Source organism: Argopecten irradians, chromosome 3 (genome assembly GCF_041381155.1).
Source record: "Argopecten irradians isolate NY chromosome 3, Ai_NY, whole genome shotgun sequence".
In the NCBI taxonomy this organism is placed as follows: domain Eukaryota; kingdom Metazoa; phylum Mollusca; class Bivalvia; order Pectinida; family Pectinidae; genus Argopecten; species Argopecten irradians.
In genome coordinates, this window is record NC_091136.1 from 21391146 (window position 1) to 21411493 (window position 20348).

A 20348-nucleotide genomic window follows, 5' to 3' on the forward strand; every position below is an offset into this window, starting at 1 on the left:
TCATTAATTTCTAATGTAACAAAAGTATTACAGCGATTGGCATTTAAACATTAATTTTGAAGACTCATAAATAACCAGAGGAAGAAGCACGATATCATTGATATCCAAACTTCCTATAACTAACACTTACAAGTATAACTTATAAATATACGGCATGACTGAATGTAAACAAAAACACGTGGTTGTAATCCCGCCATGTGACGTATACTTAGCAACAACTGTCAAATCTGTGATTTGATTGGTGCTACTATATAATGACGTCATTGAAAGTGCTCTACAGTCAAATTAATGAAATTCATAAATGCACAAGCTTAAGGTACTGTAACTTATTGAATTAAAACATATATATAGCCTTATTATACACAGCATAATCTAAGATTTAATTAACAATTTTAATCAAAGTTCTGAGTGTTCAGACCACATCAGGGAGGTCACGTCGTACAAAAAAATCATCTAAGCTATTTATGACCGAGAGAAAACTTCAAGAGATGTTCTATTTTAAATGAGAGTATATCATATCATGGCCCTAAGATTATACCTTAATCATAACGTGTGTGAGAATATGTAAAATTTATAAGGATATTTCGCCAGTCACCATATCATTCATTCATGACAAGGCGCGCGAGCTTTAACACACTCCTACGTGAAAAATAACAAAATCCATAACGAGGCTGCGTGTGTCAACAAGCAGAGCAAATGTGTGAGAAACCAAGTGTGATGGTGTTAGGTCTATTTCGATGAACTTAGAGGTGTGGATTGAACTTAATGACTTGAGGCATGCGAGAGGAAATAGCTGCAGCAGTCGTGTTTGTGACACGACTTATCAGACAAAATGGTAGCCTTTCGAAGGGCAAGGTAGACGAGTTTTCCAATTGTTTATCCGCCATTTTGGTAGAAAAATTTCAGAATCATTGGTATTCAGACAGACCGGCTAAGGGACAAGGATTCAGATGTATCCGAATAAATCCCTCAGAACCTATTGACCCAGTCCTTGAAAAAGCTGCAAGTGATGCTGGATTACAATGTGCCGAATTGCTATTACCAGTAGAAATGACACTATGGGTCGACCCTCAAGACGTGTGTTGCAGGTAAATCACTTCATCACTTCTGTATGTGGTATGATGTGATGACATATTTATTATTCCAAGAAAATTTAAAAAAGGTGTAAGATTTCGAAGTATGACACTAGATCTACCTGAACCGTAATTGGTAGCCTCATCTAATGGGGTAAATAATGAAATCATTCCCACATTAGGCCTACTGTAACGTTATACAATTAGGGGATGTACGTAGTAGACCTACTATACTCTTCCCATGTCCATTTATCTACAAGATCTGAATGAAGAATATTTCTTTGGAACTTGTATCAGTTATAAATTATGACCAGATGAAGGCCAATTGTGTAGGGATATGTCCAGAATAATATTCCCAGTGAGAGCATATTGTTTTCATACTGTATAGCTGAGGGTGAAAATATCAATTTGGATTCTGCATATCACGAATGTTCACTATTATAGACAGGTACTGGGACCCAACCAGTAATCTTCTACTGTGTGACCAGATTTCCGAATGTCTGGAGCTGCTGACGAATACTTCATGGTGGTGTTGTTTTGTTTTAACAGACATCCCGAAATTTGCCAGTCCGATGGACATATCGGGCAAAATTTGACTTGGACCGCCTATTTTAAAAAGCGGTCCGAACCGACCGTCCGGCAATTATTGAGTATCAGAAGTTAGTAGAAATGGCGTCTCTGAAGTATTATGCAGGTGCCGAACCGGGCAAAAATGTAAACTGCATAAGATAATCATGAAAATAGCTGTCTGGATACTAATAGCAGGAAGTTATGTTTACTTCAAAAATCCACATTGATGTTCGGTCCAGCGAAATCTGGTTTGGTCCGGCTTACTCACTGTCCTTGTAGGTCCGAATGTCCGTCCATTTTTTTCAACTTTCTCGATGTCTGTTTATAAGAGGAAATAATGTGTTTCATGAGATGCAAACAATTAAATGTTTCCCAAATCACGACTAACACTAAATCACGGGTCCCAGTACAGTACTGTAACAGTTATATATAATTTGGAAGGGCCTTGGAAGGTACATTCAAAGTAACGAGAGAGCAGAAAATGTAGATATAGCGGCCAGATGGGGCTCAAATCCAGGATATTTGAATATCAGATGCTTGACCTATTGATCACCACTACATTAATATTATGTACATGAATATGGTGGCTGATAATTGACCAGTTTAGTCCTGCTACACTCCTCACATGGGAGAACCAGATTATGGTAACTGCAGTTACCCTGATCCAACATGGCTACTGTGTGAAAATATGAGGAAATTGTACTGTCACAGAGGATATTTTTTCTGGCATAACAGCCATAGATCATGTCTTCTAACAATTTAGCAAAATTTGAAGCGTAACTCGACATATGCACAGAGATCCACAGACGTTGGAATCAAGCATTTAAGTTAAAATACTCGCCTTTTTGTCAACAGACAGTACTATTTCATCATATTTTTGTACTCTCCCCATGTTGTTTCAGGGTAACTGCAGTTACCCTCATCCAGTTCCCCTTGACTCCTCCCTTCTTTGTCAAATCCTTTCATTTTGACAGACAAGTTCATTATAATTTAGATCCTTATTAATAATGGGAGATCTATATTACATATATCTGTAACTGAGATTTCAGACTAGAGTTTGAGTCTAGGACCTCAGAACACTAGCTGAATCAATAGCTCTCAACATTTGAGCTACTTGTTTCAGAGGGCATGATCACCCCAGTCCAGTCCTGTCCTGCTGCATGAAAAAGTGTCAAATCAGACATAATGTATTTGCTGTAATTAACGCGTCTCCGCTGATGATCATCAGTAATCAGGATGCAGTAAAAATACTACAGACCATAATAATCAAACAGATATATATATTAGATTTAACAACTAATTAAAAAAAAAAATCTTTTGGATAGCTTTTCCCATCCTCGATACTCCAGGGGTTCAGATCACCTACGATCTCTACACCCCTGGCCTATCTCATAGTAAAATTGAAGCTCGGCGAAAAACATTTGACCAATTACAGACCAGCAAAGATTTCCTTTGAACACTACAGAGAGATCTAGAGTGACGCCTAACATCAAAGTCACACAGTCAACCACAGTGTACTGTTATACGGCTCTTTTGATGTACATCAAAGGACTAAATTACCTGTTATGTTTTGTTACCATCAGTTTTACTATTAGATAGTCCACGGGGTGTAGAGATCATAAGTGATTGGAACCCATGGAGTATCGAGGGTGAGCTTTTCCATGGTCTCTAGCTAGTATTTAGTGTGCTACATTTGGGACTGATCAAAATTTTGAGGATTTTTCTGCACTTTCTCAGAAATATTTGTATCAAATTAAAACTAATTTACATTGCCAAAATCCAAGATTAATGGATGTTTAAATCAATGGAAAAATCATCAAATTGATACTGCTATTTCTCAGAAATTGCTGAAGGGATTTTTCTCAAATATTGTTTGTATATACAGTATAACTTGTCAAAACCGGATGTTAACAGGATCAGTCAATTTGTTCAGTTTATACAGGTGTCTAGTTTATAAATAGAGGAAAGAACCTTATATGGTTAGCTGCGATGTCGTTGTTCTGAACAACGGAAGGCAGATTTCAGAGCTATGACTTTGTCCTGCCATACATAGTGTTGCTAAACATTCAGCATTATAAAATTGACATGTGTCAAGTAAATTAAATTCAGCAATATCTTAACATTTTGAACATAAACTGATCTTTATTTACCAACCTCCATGTCTAAATTGTTTGTAAACACATTTAAATGGCTCACATCTCCAATACGGCTCACTTTAATTACAATTGGCCGCCATGATATACGGTACTTCTCATTAGAAAGTTTCGCACTCCAAACTAATGACTTACGATGCTTTACTATGACAGAAATTTAATGTCACAGACCAGTCAGACCTTGACGGGGACAGAATCAGGCAGAGTATGATTATTCGTTCTACGTGAAAATTATTCACAAATGCATGCACAAGTTAGTGAACAGTTCACTGTTGCCCAACAATGTACCAGTATAGGTAGCTTGATATCTAGGCACATTATGATCGAAAGGCATCATTAAAATCAAATCAAAGACGTGAATAGATTATTTTTGTTCTGATTGCTACATGTTGTGAAAATATTGTCACTGGTTTGCCCAAGTTAAATTTGCAGAGAAAAGTAGAGCAAGATTACCGAGATAAGTTCGGTTTTCAGAATAGACAGGTTCCAGATAATATGTAGCACAGGTTTTACTTACAATTAGGTACTATAATTTATTAGATGTATTGTGACCACACAAATCAATAGGTATGGATAGGTTTCCGGTTTGCTCATAGTCTGGTTTAGACAAGTTACACTTGTATATGTATTAGCTTGGAAATATTGCATTTTGGGATAATTGGGGAAAATATAAGCAACAGTGCAGTGATCATTTGACTTTTATGTCATCTCACCCAAAGGGTCAGGATGACCTTCTATCATCATCATGCATCATCCTTTGTCGTGCGTCGTAGGCCGAGCATAAACTTTTCATTCAAACAACTTATTTTCAATAACCGAAAGACCCATTAATTGTTACTGATAGCATGCTGGAATGAAGGGCTACCACAAGTTTGTTCAAATGAATGGCCTTGACCTTTATTCCAATTCACAGTACATGGTCAAATAGCTACAAGCTAAAATCTATAAATCTTCTTTTGAATAACTAAGAGGCATTGGCCTAGAGACTTGATAATGGGCCTGTGGCATGCTGGGATGGAGGGCTACCAAGTTTGTTCAAGTGAATGACCTTGACCACCATTCAAATTCACAGTGGTTAAATAGGCTTAAATCTTCAAACAACCAGTCAATACCAAAAGCTAGGCCTAGACACCTGATATTACCTGGGTCATACAGAAATTCTTATTGACTCTAGTTCGATCTATTATGTTTTAAATATATGCACCATGATTACCAGATACTAGGTGAGCGATTTAGGCCCATTGGGCTCTTGTCTTGTTTACCTCATAGAGTTAGACTTATATTAAAAAAAAACAAATTAAATAAAATACAAAATTTTAAACATATTGTGTACATCATATTTTTTAGGTTTGGCGAGATGCATGGGTCTTCAGTGTCGATGTATACTCTTGTAACAACCAAAGATGGAAATTTAGAGAACCGGGCACATGTCATCAACATCGATGAAATCATGGAGAAGGAGCGAGAGAGACATAACCAAATGGTAAGGCAAGAAGGAAAAGCTTCTCCTACTTTATATTGATGTTTTAATTTTCAAATAAATAGCATTAACAAAGACAGTTAAGGAAAAAATTTAGGAGATCCATATGTTCTATGTATTACATGCATAATTTAATATATATTCAGAAATAGAAAATAAACAGCTGATTAGTGATTATTTTCTATTTGAATTTTGAAAAAATTGTATATCAGAAACTGACATATTTTATTGGATGGCCGGCAGGACCATGGCCACCAGATATTGATTTCAATGGTTTGATTGATCAACTTGAGAAGGAAAGGAACTCTTTGTGTGTGTTGATTTTCTCTCATACACTAGTTTTTAGCCCACCATCATCAGATGGTGGGCTATTCAAATCACATTTTGTCCGTGGTCAGTCGTCCGTCCCTCCGTCCGTCTGTTAACAATTCTTGTTATCGCTATTTCTCAGAAAGTACTGAAGGAATCTTTCTCAAATTTCATATGTAGGTTCCCCTAGGGCCCTAGCTGTGCATATTGCATTTTGGGACCAATCAGTTAACAAGATGGCAGTCAGGCAGCCATCTTGGATTTTGATTCTTAAAGTTTGCTATCGCTATTTCTCAGAAAGTACTGAAGGGATCTTTCTCAAATTTCATATGTAGGTTTCCCTAGGGCCCTAGTTGTGCATAATGTGTGTTTTTGGATCGATCGGTCAACAAAATGGCCGCCAGGCAGCCATCTTGGATTTTGATAGTAAAAGATTGTTATTGCTATTTCTCACAAAGTACTGAAGGAATCTTTCTCATATTTCATATGTAGGTTCCCTTAGGGGTCTTGTTGTGCATATTGCATTTTGGGACCAATCGGTTAACAAGATGGCCGCCAGGCAGCCATCTTGGATTTTGATAGTTAAAGATTGGTATCACTATTTCTCACAAAGCACTGAAGGGATCTTTCTCATATTTCATATGTAGGTTCCCCAAGGGCCCTAGTTGTGCATATTTCGATTTGGGACCGATCGATCAACAAGATGGCCACCAAGGAGCCATCTTGGATTTCGATAGTTGAAGTTTGTTACTGCTATTTCTCAGAAAGTACTGAAGCGATCTGTCTCAAATTTTATATGTAGTATGTTTGCAAAAGTTTGAAAAACAGAAAAGATCCCTCTTTCAATTGTCAGACATAGATCATTCTTTGGTGGGCGCCAAGATCCCTCTGGGATCTCTTGTTATAATAGAAAAACCTCTTCTATGGATGATGCAACCCAGGCTACCAAGTAAAGATAATGAAGTAAAATGAATCGAGTTATATACATTACATTGTGTATAAATTTTGCCTTTTTTGCTGTAGGTGAACATAGTGACAACTCGAAGTACGTCTCAGTGTCGTCCTCAACATTTCTCCCGAGGACTTTACTATGGAAAGTCAGCCAACTTCTACAGCAAACACCAGCACAACTTCTACAACAACCAGTCCTTCAGCTCAAAGTTCGGCCAGCGTCCAGCAACAGCGGAGGAACCACAAGTCAACGGGAAACGTGTCTCTCCTGATCATGTCAATGAAGTACGACAGCAGTTCATGGACCAGGTTAACAATGCTGCTGGGAAGTCAGCCAATTCTTCACCTGGAAAACAGCCACCCACAAAGAATAAGGAGAATAAGAATAATGTTAAAGATAGTCAGAACAGTAGTGATGTGAAAGCCGGTGAGAACAAGGCGACGAAAACTCAAGGGGCAGCCACTAAAACCAACGAGGACAAGAAAAAGGTCAATGGTCAACCAGCGACCAGCAAACCAAAAACCTCCGAAGTTACCTCATCAGTCACAGCAACAACTGCATCATCCTCATCTAGCTCATCAACATCATCAACGTCAACCTCTGTGTCTTCATTGACATCAGCTCCAGGAAGCTACAATCAGGGACAGAAACGCAATACCGATAACAAACCACGAAGTAATGGCGCATATCCTGGTAGTATTGCGTCGACGACGACCGCCACGACCCACAGCAAAGGCAGCTATCAGAGCAACGGAAATTACCAAAAATCTTACCATAGCAAGGGAGATAACTCTCATTGGAATAAAGGTAGCTCAAATGGAAGTAATGGTTCAAAACACCCACCTAAGTTCCGCTGAAAGTTTTTTTATGATGGTCTAAATGTTAACCAGAGTTGTTATAATAACCTATTTATATATAAAAGAAGATTAAGATGTGATAAAAGATTGTGCTTCTTTTTGTGTCTAATTATTAGTTGTGTCTTAAGTAATTTTCTTTGATGTATTTTTGCAAATAATGTTATGATGGTGATTAAGATGTTTTAAATTTGAAGTTGAGTATAGCTATATAACATGGTCATTTGGTCCAGTTCAAGATTATAAGTGATGTTTGTTCAAATGTGAAGATACTAAAAGTTACCTTTCTTTTGCTTAAAAGTGCAAAATTTTTGAAATTTTAAATAAATTTTGATTTCAAATATTAAATCTGATAGTTTCCATGAAGAATATGATAAACAATTATGAATGTAATTCAGTATCTTTTTGACCGTCTGTTTGCATTTCTTGTTAAAGACATACGTTTGAAGAAATAAGTTTCCATGAAGAATATGATAAACAATTATGAATGTAATTCAGTATCTTTTTGACCGTTTGTTTGCATTTCTTGTTAAAACATATTTGAAGAAATAAGGATTTAGCAAGATTCGCAGCACTTCTAAATGTTCTAACAAAAAATTCAGAGACATCAATGTTATTAAGTTATTTTTTTCTATGTATCAATTTTTTGGGAGGCATATTATTTTGATTGTTTATGTCAATCATATTTGTTGTTTATTTCTTTCTCATTTCTTGAATCTGAAAGAGGAATTTGATCTGCAACATTTATTTGCTTATTATTTTATATTCATATTTCAAAGCATTAATTTCAATTCATGAGTAGTTTGAGTACTTTCATTTGATCTGTTGCATAGCATTATTTTAGTCTTCTGTGGTGAGTTGGCTGTGTACAAATTATCATAGAGGTATCAAAGCAGAGGAATGTGTGGATCTGAATCATCATCAGATTGTCAGAGAATTGTTTACAATGATGGGATGAAAATATCAAAATATCAGGAGATGTTTACATCATATCTGCTCCTCAGGGAACATCAGGGACTAATAAGTGTTGACTTTGTACATTGGACCAGTTGGTGCATTTTGGTGCTCTGTGAATTAAAGAAGGAAATATCATTATTGTATTTTTTAAATCAAAGTATATTCACAATTCTTAACCTGGTGGTAATTTTTGCTCCTGAAACAATGATGGAACAAAGAATACCATTCAGTTTTATAATGTCATGACTATTTTTGGTATCCATGAGCAGAGAGAGCTCATTTTCATTTATTGCATAATTTCTAATTTCCATATTATATCTTTAATATCATTACCTGGCACAAAATGTGTTCAGCTTGAACAAAAGTCAAGATTTAGTTTTTGCAGATCTAAGATTTCATTTTCAATAGCAAGCTAATTTTGGTACTATCATTGTGTTTGAAGGATATTGTGAAAGATTTATTGCTGTCGCTACTTTGAAATTTTGTATTTTTTGTTCTGACTGGTTTGAATACATTAGTGTGTAGTTTGCCAAGAATTTATATGTAATTTTCACTGAACGTTTACAATTTGAACAATGAAATTTCTTTTGTCTCATTGACAGAAGATGACACACAGTGACTTCCACAGGACCAATCTCGCTATTCAACTTTAACATGACTATTGGTTAAAATAGGGGGACCATATTTGCTTATTTTTGGAAAAATTTGGAATAATCGGTGATGCTTCCTCATGATCCTTCATAAAGTCTTTCAAAGACTGTGCTTATATAGACCATTGTAGCTCATCCTGGACTATGCCTTTAATGCTATATGCAAGAATTGTTGAATTCTTTGACCTCATAATGACCATATCTTAGGTTTTAAACCCCTTATAATGATAAATATCTTATTTGGTATTAACTTTAATACTATATTATTAATGATTGTTTTGAACCATCAAGTCTGTTTTCACCTTGAAAGATCTGATATTATTCACAATTAAATATCGACTGATTGCAGTATATCTGCTGCCAGATCTGACAATAAGGTTTTCGTTTGTGCCTTAAAAAGAAACAAATGAAATTTTTGTTGATATCATCAGTCACAATTTCTGTTTCATTCTATGATGGTTATGCTAGCTTCAGATTACGGATATTGACACCAGATTGGTAATCATTTGCTAGTGTGACTGTATAAACCTCAAAGTCAGTCATCTTCACCAGATTTTATCCACATAAACTTGCTTACCATTAATTGATAACAATGGCAGAAATTTTTAACCAAATGGGACATGGATTTACTGAATGGATTTGTTACAAACTGTACATTGTTGTTATAGCAACTAATGAATTATCATTTCTTTATATCAAAATTAAGAAATTCCCTTCATGCATTGCAAGGAATTAAAAAAGTTTTTGATTTGATTTGGATTTGTCCAATGATGTTTTGATAGATTTTTTTTCTATCATATGTACAGAATACGGTAAATATCTGGACAGAGTTCTACATGTATGAGAACATTTGTGACCACCTTAGCTTGTTATTGTCAAGTGATGCTACAAGGACCCTCAATGCATGGAAACCATTGTGATAGCCATTAACTACCGGTATTTGTTTTACCTCAGTGAATCAGGGTGTACAAGTGTGTAGATATCTTATAAAAAATTGGACTATATGTGGTAGGGCTGAAACGATTAGTCGAATAATCGGAGGCGATTAGATTAATGAAGCTAATTGCTGATAATCGATTACAGATTTTATTAATCGTTAATCGTAACATGCATAGCCAGTGCATTGTAAGCTGACTAAACACGTTGACAGATCATGGATTTGTGAGTAAGCCATTCCGACTGGAGTTTCATCTCTTTTTGTACATGTTTTGAACTCAACAAAGCATATATGATGTGAGAAATACTTGTTAAATTACGTCTCTGTGGAAGTTAAAGTCATCAAATAATCAATGAAAAAAGTGGATGTCATGAGAAAGCTTGCAACACGCTGTTCGCCAAATTTTCACTAGCGATCGACTCCATGTTGTTACGTCACGGAGGCCTAATCGCCGCCGGGACGCTCGGGAGCGGAAGGAGCAGTAATCTTGAACATTTAAATTTTACTATTGCATGTGTTTATCATATAAAAAGAATGTTTTTGTTCATATTCTAATTGAATATAAGAGTTGTTGATTTATTTTGTTTTTTTGATCACGGAAATAAAAAAAGTTCATTGACGAAAATTTGGTCATGTTGCTCCGTGGCGATCCAGATTTGGTTGATTAGTCGTACGTGTGAAGGTCACGTCAAAACAGCGGGTTAGCAGACTTGATTTAAACGATGTTACGGAAGACAATACAGGAACGGAATTCAGAGCTTATTTGGGATAAAATACGTTTGTTTTGTCAATAAATCTATTCTTATTTGTTGGTAGGCTTATATTATATAAGGCATGTCCTCTGTCATATTATACGGTAGGTGTTATTATTAGTTGATAACAAAACATGGCGGACGTTTTCAGTAGTCAGTAGTGAAACAATATAGTTGCCTTCAATTCAAACGATTAATCGATTAGTAATCGATTACATGTGACCGAATAATCGAATACAAAAATTACTAATCGTTTCAGCCCTAATATGTGGTATTACTTGTAGATTGGATATTGTTCTGATTCCGGGAAGATACCTTCATGATCAGTTGGATAAGCATTAATATTGTGCTAGATTTTGTGTATTTTAATTTGATTGTATATCCGTTAGCAATACTTATTGATTTTCTGCTGTACAGGAATGGTGTATTTAGAGGTTTGTATCTCTGTATTTAATGTTTGGGCACTATGCCACGGTTTACCGTCATTTGAGGGTCATTATTCCTGGAATGTCAATGAATTGTTCAGATGGAAAGGCTTTTTTAATCTGCTGATGAGTTTCTATTATTAATTTAATTATTATCTTTGTAAAACAAGAAAAATGTGTTTTTGTGATGTATGATTGATATGTGCTTCAGTTGTAGAAATAATTATGAAAATGCAATTTTAAATTCAAATGTGATAAATTTGATTCTTAATTCAGGAAAACTAGTTATAATTCTTTCAATATAACTTATTTTCATGGTTTAGAATGTTTATTGAATGGTTTGGTAAAACATGATTTGGTCATCATTTATACTTATTACATAATAATATGATATACAGAAAAAAGTCCTTGACAAGGTGTTTACGATCATAGGTCACTTGCAACAAGATAATGGTGGAAGTTTAAACACAAGATTGTTTCATTTTATAATATATTAAGTATATTTTGTAATGTTTTCAATTATGCTTTAAAATCACCAAACTATTACATGATTAATAAATTTGTTCTTATATCTCTAATTATTTTTCCATTGTGCTATTTTTGCCATAGAGATGTGCTGTAGCTTTGTTCAATGTTTTTGCTTATTACAAATAAGAGATGCATTTAGATATATCATCATCTAAGATGTTGATGTATTCAGACAAGACTTCTATTATTTTAAAATCATGACCAAGTGCAGCTTGCTACCAATCTGTCTTATTGTATTTTTGAGGAGATTATGTATTAAACATTTGCATTCCCTAATATAATCTATTGGAATTGTGCCAGTCTAAGGAAATATAAATATATAAGTCGTAAATCATTTTGAGAAATAATTCAGATATAGTTTTAAAATCATATCTCCATTCGATATATCCATTACTGAGACACTTTGTTTATACCCAATGTATATACATATATAACATTATTAGATACACTATGATTTTCCACTATACTTGTTGGTTAATACATGTTTACAATAAGGTTGATATGTTGAATATTGACCCTGTGTTTCCAATTTTTGAAACGCTAAATAAATATAATTAATGTGACGATATAGTGGTGTCAATATTAAACTCAGTACATTGTGTTCTTGAAGGTAGCTTTAATGAGCCATTGATCTTAACATCATGTAATATGAAATGATGTCATCAAATTTATAATACCATATGAAAATTAAGGACCTTTAATTCAGTTATTATCTATGATATAACAATCTAATATCAAATGCCGACCAAATTGCAAAAACCACCTACTTTGTGTATTATCATATGCGTTTTTATTATAATATAATAGTGCTTTTCATAATAAATGCTTACATGTATTCAAAATTCATATGAATGATGTTAACAGAAATATTTTGTTACTGGGAAATGAAGTAAAAAAAAATAATAGGGTAAAATATGGTAACATTTCGATTTAAAGTGAGATTAGGCTTTGATTGATTTAAAAGTAAAAATCCCATATGTCAGTTGATGTGTTAACATTTCGATTTAAAGTGAGATTAGGCTTTGATTGATTTAAAAGTAAAAATCCCATATGTCAGTTGATGTGTTAACATTTCGATTTAAAGTGAGATTAGGCTTTGATTGATTTAAAAGTAAAAATCCCATATGTCAGTTGATGTGTTAACATTTCGATTTAAAGTGAGATAAGGCTTTGATTGATTTAAAAGTAAAAATCCCATATGTCAGTTGATGTACAAGTGTATTTGATAATAAAATGGTCATGTGAAATGTAATTATGTGAGAACACTAGTCTTTTAGTTTGTGTGACATGGCCTTCTGGATGGAAGTCAGATTGCCAAGATTTTCTTTATTGGATAAAGTACACATTTATGTTAATTTATTTGTATTTTGTTTGAATTTACACTACATTAATCTTAATGATATGTTCTTTTCCTATAAATCATGGTTTTAATTTGTTTAAATTGTTTGTGCAATTAAGATTGATTTTATTATCATAAAGATAGAGATGTGATCAGATTGTCAAAGCTTACCTTCCTTTGTTGATTAATATTAAAATAATTGTTTAAGTTATACAAATGACATATACGATAACATAAGTAGAAAATTAAAAAATACAGTTACAAGAAAGCAAAATCAAATCAAATCACAATAATTACTTATAGATATACTGTATTTTATTAGTGTTACCTGATAGATATATTGGAGATTTTTGTTAAAATGATCAACTTAAATTGGATTATAAGGTGTAAATGGTATACATTGTATTAAAGTTTGATAAGTGGCATTCAGCCATGTTTATATGGACATTGTTAGAAATATTAGAAATCTTTTCAAATTATTTAAATCATCGTGTATTTACTTTTAAAATTGATGATGGAGACTGACGGATGGTCAATGTATTAGTTTTGTATGTTTTGAAGATTGTATTGGCAATAATGCAGGGTATACCTTACTGTATTGTAGTGTAATTCATTGTACTTAGAATCCTTTATATTTGTGTTTAATTACATCATTATTTACCTAGAGAACTGATTGACTGGAAACAGAGTTATACGGTTGAGATATACCGTTATTGTAAAATAGCTGTGTGGAGGTTGTATATTTTTTTGAAAAGATGCATTTATGAAAAATAAGATACATTAAATGTAAAACAGAGGCAACTATGTAATTGTAAATCATTTGACATATCAGGAAAGGGTGGAAGGTTTCCAATAACAGAGTTATCTGCCCTTTTGTACAGGCTATTGACAGAGTTATCTGTCCTTGTTTATAGAATTTTCTGCTCCTGTGCACAGGGTATTGACAGAGTTATCTGGCCCTGTGTACAGGGTATTGACAGAGTTATCTGGCCTTGTGTACAGGGTATTGACAGAGTTATCTGGCCTTGTGTACAGGGTATTGACAGAGTTATCTGGCCTTGTGTACAGGGTATTGACAGAGTTATCTGGCCTTGTGTACAGGGTATTGACAGAGTTATCTGGCCTTGTGTACAGGGTACAGTTGTGCACAGGGTATTGACAGAGTTATCTGCTCCTGTGCACAGGGTATTGACAGAGTTATCTGGCCTTGTGTACAGGGTATTGACAGAGTTATCTGGCCTTGTGTACAGGGTATTGACAGAGTTATCTGGCCTTGTGTACAGGGTATTGACAGAGTTATCTGGCCTTGTGTACAGGGTATTGACAGAGTTATCTGGCCTTGTGTACAGGGTATTGACAGAGTTATCTGGCCTTGTGTACAGGGTATTGACAGAGTTATCTGGCCTTGTGTACAGGGTATTGACAGAGTTATCTGGCCTTGTTTACAGGGTAGTGTTTATTGTATTGTTTATTATACAGTTAACACCAAACATTTTCACTTGGTCATTATTATGGTCATTATAGTATTTCCCAGAAACACTAAATAATGAAGTAACCATTAAATTAAAGATGTGATTGTCTCCCTTTCCACGTTTGCTCCATACACAATTAGATAATGTACCTCCTATGTGGAGTCAAAATTGATTGCACAAATTGACTGAATAATTTGACAAACATCCATATTCAGATTCTTTGACATTTTCATTGAAATTTATATAGCATTATTTCTTTATATTCTGTGGTAATGAAGATCTCTGTTGATCCGTTGATGTTCGGTTTTCCACTTCAGGGAGTTCTAGCCATAGAATATTTAGTATCATTACATTACAGATAACTTGTGTCACATCTACAGAATAATTGATATAGTAAAATGGTTTAATGTATGGCATTTAAGTTTTATTTAAAGATGCTCCACTTCTGACAAATGGTATTTTCTCACTATTAAACACAGGATCAGACGATTTGGAATTTTTCTTCAGTTACAAAAGTTACTGACTTTACACCATTAACACCATTGGAAAGTTTGAGCTTCTAATTTTACTTCAAGATAAAAATATTAGAAATAATTAATTGCATCCAGAAAAAATTCTGTGGCACTATGCTCTATATAGAATGAAGTTCTGACTGTGCATGCACCAAAAGCAAAATAAATGATTTCATATTATTTTTTGTGTTAATTAGACATATATATACACGATTAAACACCAATTGTTGTTCAAATAATGAGTATCGTTTATGGTCTGTCGGCGATGGAGCATCTTTAAACTTTTGTCAGTTACCTGGATTTCTATTGTGTATTAATGATGAATTCAACCATCCGAATTAGTTGTACACATAGAATGGTCGACTAACAAAAATATATCCTTGTTCAGGAATAGGTATTAAACTCTTCTGACAATATATGTCAATATAGTAGATGTAGTATAAGTACTACAAGTGGTTGATATGTGTAGTGTTGATGGCGGTTAGTTTACGTTTGAATTCAACTGGACAACAGCATTTATTTAGGAAACAAGTTTGAATGTACAAGTTCATGTGTATGTTACAGGACATGCCTTGGTATACATGGGTATAATCTGATATACAGTCAGGAACTCCCAGAGCTTTTAAACTATCAAAGTAATTTATCTCTTATGTGTAAAGTCTCTCATTCAAGAAGTGGCCTTCATAAATATGTATTATGTTCATTAACTTGATAAGACTCAGTTTAAGGAGATCAAAAGTGCTGTATGATATTTTATGATGATATATACCTATAGAATTAAATGCAGCTAAAGTTTTTATATTATCTAATAGTAAATTTTGGATTATTTAGTCAGTAGGATTTATATCTGTTTATGTTTTAATTAAGATCATGGAGAATTGGTATTATTCAGGTCATGTGGAATTCAATCTGTGCATTTCTTTATAAAGTCACATGTCTGTGGGGGTGTCAATGAATGTGAATTCTGAACAAATGATTTACAATACTAATGTACTAAATATAGACCATTGGATGTTAATTCATGCCTTAGCACATTAGTTGTTTGATGTGTTTGACTATCCTTTTAGACAGGAAGTCTGTGCACCATTCATATTATAGTGACTTGATGTACTAAAAACAAACCATAAATGATAGTATCAAAAGAAAATGAATTTTGTTTGGCTCTGTGTGTAGAGCGGACATTTTCAAGTCTAAAGAACACAGACCGTTTAGTCCTCCTTCACTTGTGTAACTCTGTATCTAAACCATGCATGTGTTTGCCTATTGTGATATTTTGAGGATTATGTCAAAATGTTACAAAGATTTTGTTCTAATTGAGATAAATTCTTTTTAAGGTAAATTGTGTTTCTCTTATTTCTACATGAAAGCAAAAGCCCACACTTGCATTTTGTTGATATGTGTCAGAGCCTAACTCGATTTACCCACTTCTGAATTCTATCACCGATCAGTGAACAAGATGGCCGCCAGGACGCCATCTTGGATTTTGATAAATTAATTGATCAGTTTATTACTGCTATACATGTACATCACAGAAAATACTGAAAGGATCTTCCTCACATTTCATATATAGTATGTAGTAAAAGTTTAAAAAGCAGAGAAAAGATCCCTATTTCTGTTGTTAGACATAGATCATTCTTTGGTGGGCACCAATATCCCTCTGGGATCTCTTATTATAGAAAGTTTTGATCTGTCAGTGTGTTTTATCCATTATCCATTTGTCAACCTGATTCTAGACAAACAGCCTCAACTAGTACAGTGTTTGTATTGTTTGAAGATCCACCCTGTGTAGGAACACGCAAGGGCCAAGTCTCATCAACGCTCATTAGCTTATAGACTTCCATTACTTCTAATTTCTAAGACGAACATCAACAAGCTACAAAAGTTTTCTTAACTTATGAAATTCTTATTATTGTATAGAAAAATAATAGAGTTTTGGGACGTTAGGGAATATGGATGAAACTAGGCGGGGCTAGGTTGTCACCGTGTAAAAGCTCTCAAACAGAGGATGCCACAGAGCTTTGTCAGTTGAGCAAGGGTAGAGGAGATATTCTGACACATGGAGATCTGGACGGACATTCTGTTCACAGGTCGTAGCTGCAGGTAGGGTGTTAGGATCTTATATTTTCTTTCTTCCTGACTTACATTTTCTTCCTAACGTCTGTTTGACACCGGCTCACTCTTGGCCTTCTGTTGCGCTTGCCCCTGTGAGGAAGGCTCTGTACACTGGCCAAGACACACCATGGTAGTTTCTGCTCATGCTCGGCATTAAGTAATTGGAAGTCTGGTTTACCCGTTGTCAGTAAAATGTAACCGGGTGTGTGTGTTGCATGGTGTCTACAGCGGCATGCTCAGTGATATAGCACTATAAAAAGGGCAACAGTTCCACTAGAGAAGAAACAACACTGATATACCGCAGTCTTCCAAAACACAAAGCCGCAGTCCACACACGTAACACATCGCATACATGAGAGGTCGTCCTTACCTGGCTGTTAATAGGACGTTGATTTAATCAAATAAACAGATATAGTTGGTACCTAGTCAACTTGTTGAAGTTTCTGTTATCAACATAATAATTGTACAGCTACCTAGTGCTAAGTACTCTTTCCTGGGACCAGTTTCACGAACATTCCTTTTAGCTTCAAGGAAAGAATCATAGATTTTTTTTTTCAAAAGGCTCATTAACTTCTGTAATGCTTTCCTATGGAGAATGTTTAAGATAAGGAATAGCAGAAGTTAAGGCATGTTCGTGAATCTGGACCAAGGACTCGTGGATGGATTTGGTCTATCAGTTTATAGGAGGATTTCTTACGAAAGAGAACACGGGTGGTATCAATATCAAGACATTGTGTGTACACATGCAATTGGAAATATTGCTATTCACCAAAGTGTCTGGATGGACAGGAAACGATCTACAGGGGAAAGAGGAGGATGGAAACTGTGTAGGGTTACCCGTGTGAAGGTGATCTACTGTATATTGATAGTGTTCAGTAGCTGCTGGTACAATGAATTCTTGCATTCAACTTTACTATTCAATAAATGCCAGTGAAATTCCAGTTTAGACTGGGTTGGTTGATTAAAACGACGTCCTATTAACAGCCAGGGTAATGTAAGGACGGCCTCCCATATGTATGCGCTGTGTTGCGTGTATGAAGTGCATGGTATGTGTTTTGGGAGACTGTGATATATTCGTGTAGTGTCTTCTTTTATAGTGGAATTCTTGCCGTTTTATATTGCTATATCACTGAAGCATACCGCCGAACACCCCAAGCAACACACACCACCCGGTCACAGTCGTACCACTCGCTTTTTGCTGAGCGTTAAGCAGAAGCAGAAACTACCACTTTTTTTAGATTATATTGTATTTAGGCCAGGGGACAGAACCCATAGCCTACCACACAAGGGCAAACGCTCAACTGAAGGCCAAAAGTGAGCCGGTGTCAGGGGAGACGTTAGGAAGAAAAAATAGCAAGGAAGAAAATATCCTAAATCTAGTCGCCGTTTACGATATCATGCAATAGGCACAATAGATACAATACTTACGCCCTACCCCCAATGCTAAAATACCAGAATTTCAAAATAATTTCCATTCATGGTTAGTGTTCAGAAATTATATTGCTCGTTGCTACATTGTAACTACATATTATATGCTCTAGTTGTGTTCTTTCAAACTATGCTGCTCATTCTCCGTGTTCCAAAAAACCTGAAGTCATGTAGCTACATGGTAACTACATATGTTATTCAGATTATGAAGAATGCATACATGTATGATATTGCTATAAAATGTTACTTCAAAGTTGTTTAAAATCACGTGATTATTGCTATGTTTACTGCGGCAAACAACAGATTATTTTAATCAGTATGAGCAGGCATCGCCTAGGAACGTCTTACAAGAGTAGACAACGGCAAAATTGATGGCAACGCAGATAATGGTAAGTATGTTCTAAAATTTCAGGTTCGTTAAAATAGATATAGTGTGGCTCCATATGGTTTTCCTCGAATTTTTTTTCCTCTATTCCATTAGAATATCGTTGCATAACAAAAAGCGTTAGACTGAAAAATAAGTAAAAACCACAAGGGCACCATATACCAGTACAAGACATTTTCCAAATGCAACCGGAACCATATATTATCTAGATCCAACCAACATGTACAGACGTAATACAAATCAAAAGTCCAGTATAATCTATTTTAATCAATATTCATGAAAAGGTAAAATCATCCATTAACATCTTCCGTGTACATGCGATGTGTGTGTGTATTTTGGGAGTATTTTTACTACCTCACTGACGCATGCAGCGAAAGGACACCGAACAGCACAATTCACTCTTCCATATTATACTGAGAACGGGTAAACCCGTTATTCCACTCCCTTTATGCTAAGTGCTAAGCGTGAGCATTAACATTTTATAGACTATATCATACACTTAGGTTTTGAACTAGAACCCAGACCTTTTTCAAAAGGGAGAGCGCTCAACTCCAGGCCAAAGGTCAAAGGTCATGGAGATGTTAGCAAGAAGAAATTAGGTTAGGAAGAAGAGAAAAGATAATATTTTAGAAGTTGACCAGGCACAATTCTAACGTCCTACCTGCAGGGCAAAGATTCGAATGATATTAGTCCGACTCGGAGACGTAACCAAGTGTCTTCCTCATAGAGGCAAACATAAGGCCAAACCAAACGAGGCTATGTCAAAGGAGACATGAGGAAGTAGAAAGTTAGTTATTAATTGGTTTGATTTTGAGTTAACGCCCTATCAACAGCCAGTACAATTTAAGGACAGCCTGTCATGTGTGCAATGTGTTGCCGTTAGAAGGTGTAAGCAATCACAATGGTAACTTCTACCTGCAATGTAAAAGAGTGAAAGCTGTTTATGTCATCTTTGTTCCGCATTCACGTCTCATGCATGCGACGGAAATTATTGTCATAAATGCGAGTGGATATGTTTTATTTGGCAACGGAAGTTGTGTTTAAGTTATAGTGTTATCTCACTAACAGCTTTTAATCAATAACACTTACTTGTAGAAACCACCCATTACCTGGATGGTCACAGTAGCAGAGACTAAACACATGCGTGTCATGGTCATGGGAAAACCCAAATCGTCGTCAAAGGGTTAGACACCAAATGTGTTTTGTTTTCAATGTAGCAGGAAAAGATAAAGTATACAGTTCCAGTCAACTCTTACGAACAGGTGAGCGAGACCGCGGATACATTATTTTCTCCAACATTCAGTGCAGCAATGAATGTCGTCAACTGTGTGTAAAGGAGCCGTTTGAATTGTACTTGCTGCTCCCATCGCATGATCGTAAAAGGCAACTAAATTATGAATATTATCTTTCTCTTCTTCCTTACTGATGTTTTTCTTCCCAACGTCTCCTTTGGCATAGCC

General features: G+C 35.1%; 1 protein-coding gene across 1 annotated transcript; it reads left to right on the plus strand.

The window, feature by feature from the left end:
* The first annotated feature begins 502 nt into the window (after positions 1–502).
* On the plus strand, positions 503–13783 carry LOC138317838 (uncharacterized). The gene is made up of 3 exons (XM_069259761.1): positions 503–1088; positions 5144–5279; positions 6609–13783. Exons 1-3 carry the CDS (start codon positions 778–780, stop codon positions 7392–7394), a joined length of 1233 nt encoding a protein of 410 aa, XP_069115862.1. The 5' UTR covers positions 503–777; the 3' UTR covers positions 7395–13783.
* Positions 13784–20348: the final 6565 nt, after the last annotated feature.

What these genes read in the sequence shown, in the direction of transcription:
- LOC138317838 (XM_069259761.1), top strand. Translation starts at nt 778, where the DNA reads ATGCGAGAGGAAATAGCTGCAGCAGTCGTGTTTGTGACACGACTTATC. An exon ending in CCTCAAGACGTGTGTTGCAG is followed by an intron (nt 1,089 to 5,143) that starts GTAAATCACTTC and finishes CATATTTTTTAG; the next exon opens with GTTTGGCGAGATGCATGGGT. An exon ending in GAGAGAGACATAACCAAATG is followed by an intron (nt 5,280 to 6,608) that starts GTAAGGCAAGAA and finishes TTTTTGCTGTAG; the next exon opens with GTGAACATAGTGACAACTCG.